This window comes from Fukomys damarensis, unplaced genomic scaffold, assembly GCF_012274545.1.
Source record: "Fukomys damarensis isolate Sample0158 unplaced genomic scaffold, DMR_v1.0_HiC HiC_scaffold_5, whole genome shotgun sequence".
NCBI lineage: Eukaryota > Metazoa > Chordata > Mammalia > Rodentia > Bathyergidae > Fukomys > Fukomys damarensis.
Window position 1 is genome coordinate 54,003,470 of NW_022900917.1, and position 6,566 is coordinate 54,010,035.

Sequence of the window (6,566 nt, forward strand, 5' to 3'; positions counted from 1 at the left end):
CTAGCTTTATTTCAATGAAAATAGTTTTAATATTTCACATGCTCACATTATTAAAAGGTAAAAGTTCTGTATCTAACCCTAAAGGCAAAGAACTGTGTGTCACTCTTACTTGTAAAAATGACAGAACACACTTTAGGTGAATAATTAAGCAACACATATGCCTCCTCTTTTCATTGCCACTTTAATAGAAAAAAAACATAAACTTCTATATTACAAACCATATTTCACATTGAAATTGTAATGGAAATCTCAAAAACACTAATTTTATAAAAGGATGTTTAAAAGCAAATCCAGATGATGCAAAGACATGAAAACGTGAAAGCTCTCTAAAAGGCTAAAAGTGAGTCCAATTTTGCTGAGACAATCTGACTTTGCCTATGAGAGTTAAAATGTACAGACTTTTGGATGTGACAGTGCATGCTTGCAATGCCAGCACTCTGGAAGTGGATCACAAGTTTGAGGCCAATATAAGTGACACAGTGAGACCTCAAAAACTAAACCAAACTACAACAAAATGAAAACAAGCCCCTAGCAATATAAACTGCTAGATTATTTAATGGATATGTATTCAACAATATATTCCTAAATAGAGTGCAAATAGTTAACAAATGCAAAAATCTGACTACCAGATAGGCAACTGACTTAATCATGGTATATCGAGTAAGCAGAATACAAAAATCCATTGAAAAGAACGAGGTAGGTCTCTATGTATATGTACTGATATGGAAAGGTCTTCAAGAAACACTGTTTAAAAAATTATATTAAATAAAACAGGTGGATAAGTATTAAATGATGAATTAATGAGGAAAAACAGTATATTAGGGTGTACTACAATTCCTTTGTTTCCTAACACAGTTGTGATTATCTTTAGGTAGATGAATAAGGGGTAGAGAAGGGGTGTTAAACTTATTTTTCTTTTTGCACCATTCTAAATTAAATTATACATTTTCAGCATTAAATGTATAATGTTATTTCAGTAGAGGTTAAATGGGTGGATAAACCATTACTCATTCATAGATTTCCTTGTATTTTTCTCTATTAAAACATTATTCTTATATAAACACATAAATGTATATATTCATAAAGATAAAAACACAAAAAATATAAAAATATACACATACTGACATATGCTGAAATTAAGCAGAGGAGCAACTCTTGTCCTCTGTCCGTATCACATACTTACTATCCTAATGTACAATACACAGTACTTCATTAATATAATCCAAAAATCTGAAAGCATTTCATTAATATTCATTAAACTCATGTAAGTTTTCATATCATGTGATGTTAGAAGAGTGTGTACAAAGTATCAGTGAACACAGAAAGACATTCCTAGCATCTCATGTGAACAATGTTCTGATTACTACATGATCTGTTTGTCTTTGTGTTGTTTCAGTTAGGTTTCAGAGGCTGCTTTTCGGATCAGGTCACCAAAATAAGCCGTGATTGTCTTCAATTTATTGTTAAGAAAGTTCTGTTCTATTTCCACTTGACCCCCTGGCCCAGCTAAGGATGCCACCTAAAAAGATGAACAGAAGAAAGTTATACATACAGAAACTTGATTTCAAAACAATTCTTTCATTTATATTGCTTTATCAAATAACAGGAATATTTTGTCTTTTTAATTCGGTCCCTCAAATAATCAGGCATCTCAAATGTTCAGTTATTTCCCAGATAACTATTAATGCAGTATTTGGTAGCATTTGTTTCAGACCCTTTTGATATTAAGATCAAGGCACTATGCTTCAGAAAGACTTCATCTCTCCAATGCCATACACTCCCTTCCCACTTTCCCTACACCTTTAGCCCTTTTCTTCCTATTTTTGATCCTGTCTTAGTCTTTCAAGTAGCTGGGATTATAGACTTGTACCACCACATCCAGCTCATAAGTTAGTTTTAATAATATACACCTAAAAATACATACTGTATAAAGAACTGTACATTTAAAATTTGTGACAAAAAACCCCTGAAAATATTTCTTTTATGCTGTTTGTCAAGTTGTCTAGTTCTAGGGGCTATATACAGAATTGGTGATGACCAATGCTGATGTTATTAAAAGAATTAACAAGTTTATGATATAAACATTAATGTTACATTAAAAAAGTATAGAATTCAAGAACATTTGATCAGATTTTGACATTAAAAATTTTTTAAAGTAATTTCTCCCTTTATGACAGCTTAGTTGATTTCAGGGCAGTCAGGCACATATTGTAAAATTTTAAAGGACAAATGCTAGCGTACTCAAAGGTTGGCTTTGCTCATATTATTATCATTTGGTGCTGGGAATGAACTGAGGTGCCCCTTGCACATTAAGCACAAAACTCTAACACTGAGCTGTATCCTCTTCCCTAGCTTTATTTCAATGAAAATAGTTTTAATATTTCACATGCTCACATTATTAAAAGGTAAAAGTTCTGTATCTAACCCTAAAGGCAAAGAACTGTGTGTCACTCTTACTTGTAAAAATGACAGAACACACTTTAGGTGAATAATTAAGCAACACATATGCCTCCTCTTTTCATTGCCACTTTAATAGAAAAAAAACATAAACTTCTATATTACAAACCATATTTCACATTGAAATTGTAATGGAAATCTCAAAAACACTAATTTTATAAAAGGATGTTTAAAAGCAAATCCAGATGATGCAAAGACATGAAAACGTGAAAGCTCTCTAAAAGGCTAAAAGTGAGTCCAATTTTGCTGAGACAATCTGACTTTGCCTATGAGAGTTAAAATGTACAGACTTTTGGATGTGACAGTGCATGCTTGCAATGCCAGCACTCTGGAAGTGGATCACAAGTTTGAGGCCAATATAAGTGACACAGTGAGGCCTCAAAAACTAAACCAAACTACAACAAAATGAAAACAAGCCCCTAGCAATATAAACTGCTAGATTATTTAATGGATATGTATTCAACAATATATTCCTAAATAGAGTGCAAATAGTTAACAAATGCAAAAATCTGACTACCAGATAGGCAACTGACTTAATCATGGTATATCGAGTAAGCAGAATACAAAAATCCATTGAAAAGAACGAGGTAGGTCTCTATGTATATGTACTGATATGGAAAGGTCTTCAAGAAACACTGTTTAAAAAATTATATTAAATAAAACAGGTGGATAAGTATTAAATGATGAATTAATGAGGAAAAACAGTATATTAGGGTGTACTACAATTCCTTTGTTTCCTAACACAGTTGTGATTATCTTTAGGTAGATGAATAAGGGGTAGAGAAGGGGTGTTAAACTTATTTTTCTTTTTGCACCATTCTAAATTAAATTATACATTTTCAGCGTTAAATGTATAATGTTATTTCAGTAGAGGTTAAATGGGTGGATAAACCATTACTCATTCATAGATTTCCTTGTATTTTTCTCTATTAAAACATTATTCTTATATAAACACATAAATGTATATATTCATAAAGATAAAAACACAAAAAATATAAAAATATACACATACTGACATATGCTGAAATTAAGCAGAGGAGCAACTCTTGTCCTCTGTCCGTATCACACACTTACTATCCTAATGTACAATACACAGTACTTCATTAATATAATCCAAAAATCTGAAAGCATTTCATTAATATTCATTAAACTCATGTAAGTTTTCATATCATGTGATGTTAGAAGAGTGTGTACAAAGTATCAGTGAACACAGAAAGACATTCCTAGCATCTCATGTGAACAATGTTCTGATTACTACATGATCTGTTTGTCTTTGTGTTGTTTCAGTTAGGTTTCAGAGGCTGCTTTTCGGATCAGGTCACCAAAATAAGCCGTGATTGTCTTCAATTTATTGTTAAGAAAGTTCTGTTCTATTTCCACTTGACCCCCTGGCCCAGCTAAGGATGCCACCTAAAAAGATGAACAGAAGAAAGTTATACATACAGAAACTTGATTTCAAAACAATTCTTTCATTTATATTGCTTTATCAAATAACAGGAATATTTTGTCTTTTTAATTCGGTCCCTCAAATAATCAGGCATCTCAAATGTTCAGTTATTTCCCAGATAACTATTAATGCAGTATTTGGTAGCATTTGTTTCAGACCCTTTTGATATTAAGATCAAGGCACTATGCTTCAGAAAGACTTCATCTCTCCAATGCCATACACTATAGAACTCGGAGAAAGAGAAATGAATGGATCCTTCCCAAATCTCATGTTTATCTATTTACATAGTCATTTAAAGAAAAATTCTCCTCCTGAAACCCTTTGTCTTGTTCATCTTCATCATCTTCCACTTACCTTCTCAACTGCTTAACAGTATTAACTGGGTACCTGTTACATGACACTAGGAACACAGTACAGAGAAAGACAACTAAGATTCAGGCCATGAGCCTTACTCTTATGAGCAGCTGAGCTTCTACTAAATTTTTTTTTTTTCCTTCTCTAACTGATCTCTTTTGCTGATCTCCCAATGTAGACCACCTTGTTGGTTTTTTTTGGAGACAGGGTCGTTTTATGGAGTTTAGGCTGGCCTTGAACTCACTATGTAGCCCAGGCTGGGCCTTGAACTAGCTGCAACCCTCCTGCCTCAACTCTTGAGTGCTGGGATTACAGGCATGTGCCACCACGCCTGGCTGCTTTTTATTATTTTTAATTATCATGGTAAAATACATTGTTCTTTTTGAAGTCTACTGGAACAGCGACCAAGCCCTTTATTAGGGAGCAGACAGCACCCTTCCTTTTACTTCGAGTCAGCATCAAAAGGATGCCAATAAAATCACTACTCAGTAGGGGTAATTAGCTGCTAAAAATTCTTGTGTTCCTAACAGTATACCTGCACTGGTCTTTGTTATACTTCAAAGCAACAGTGTTTTACCTTAATTTCTTATAAACGTAAGTTTTGTTTCAGTCTAACATTCTTTCCTCCACCCAACCTCTCGGAGTTCTACTAACAATATGGTACCTTGAAACTTTTGATTATATCATCAGTGATCAGTTATTAGGGTGGCAAAAACAAACATCAAGGACAAGGGGAATGCAGGGTACAGCCCTATGCAGTTAAAAAACAAGTAACTGAGTGATAAAGGGATACTCCAAGTGTTAGAGACAGGTACAAACTCAGGAGATAGACATTTTTCTAACTGTAATCATCAAAACTGTAGTTTGTGACTCAGTGAAGAGTTAGTGCTCAGTCAGTCTAGTTTGGTTTTGAGGGCTCAAAGAATCTAATCACTGTGGCATTACACTCACTAAGCCAGCATCTGGTAGAAGGCACTATTTATTGTGCATTATCAATGAGTGATATTCTCACTGAATATGGATATTCTTGTTTGATGACCAAGCTACAGTTCTGTCCTGCAATAAGATCACTAAATGAACTGGTCGCTAAATGAGAAATTGTATTACAATATTTAGAACAAAGAAATGTTCAAGGGAAACATCAGCTTGATTTTGCTTTTATTTGTATAACTCTTACCTGCAGAGAGATAGTGGGAAGGTGAGGAGAGAGGGAAAATGGTAGGTAGGTGAAGATTAGCAGCTCTGGATTGCATTCTAGGTTTTTGGTCCATTACATAAATGTTAGATTTATCAAAACACCTACTAGTTTGGACTGAATCTAAGGACTGAACTCTGATTAACTATATTTTGTTAGGCAGTAAAACTGAAGTTTGGGGACTGGGAAAGGAGAAATGGGTAAAAGACCACAATGAAGGTGATAGCTTCAGCATGAAAGCTTAACTTCATTGGTTTGGGGAGGTGGTAATAACTAGCTCCCCAAGCTTTGTCCCTCATCTGTTTTTAGAAGTGGATCCTGGAAACATGAGGGCTATTCCATAAGTTACATAAAATAGAACAGACCAAAGCATCAGGGACCATGTGTGTTGCAGAAAAGCTATGTATCCCTCTATTTTCTATTGACATTGACTGAGAAAATTTACTCATAGCACTGATTTTTTTTTTTTTTTTTTTTTTTTTTTTGGTACTGGGGATCAAACTCAGGTGCTTGTGCTTGCAAGGCAAGAACCACTGAGCTAAATCCCCAGCCCTCACACGATACTACTCTTAACTGTCCAACATCAAGTTCTCCTAGTGGAAGACTAATAAATATTAGGAATTGATCACGTTTATCCTAAATTGTAATACCAACTACATAGTGATTAAGAATAGAGTTGATCTAGAGACCTGAATACCAGTATTTAAAAGGGGTAAGAGAATTATCTGTGGCAGATAAGACTCAGCCAACTAGTACCTTCCACTGTGTTATGAATTTTTAGCCTTCTTTCTCACCAAGCAAGAATGGACCAGAATTGATTCAGTGGAAATTCTTTTATAATTCCTTTTGCTTTTCTTCTTACTTTACATTCTAATCACTGCCTGAATCTTATGTTGAGTTACTCCTGTGACAAGATGAATTTTTCTTGGCAATGGATATGTTGTCAAGTTTACTCATCAATAAAATCAGTCTGATAACCTGACATGCATATTCCAGAGTGTTATAATGATTCAATAAAATGTTCGGGGGAATCCTATGAGCCCTAAGTATGCCATTCACAGGAGAAACATTACTGAAGACTTATGTTGTGTGTGTGTGTGTATGTGTGTGTGT

General features: G+C 34.2%; 1 protein-coding gene across 1 annotated transcript in view; it reads right to left on the minus strand.

The window, feature by feature from the left end:
* Positions 1–3,255: 3,255 nt before the first annotated feature.
* Positions 3,256–6,566, minus strand: part of Tgs1 (trimethylguanosine synthase 1) — a 34,747-nt gene continuing 31,436 nt past the window's right edge. Inside the window, exon 13 of the mRNA XM_033760728.1 lies at positions 3,256–3,867. Within this exon, the coding sequence (XP_033616619.1) occupies positions 3,745–3,867 (123 nt within the window). The 3' untranslated portion in view covers positions 3,256–3,744. The remainder of the gene's footprint in view (positions 3,868–6,566) is intronic.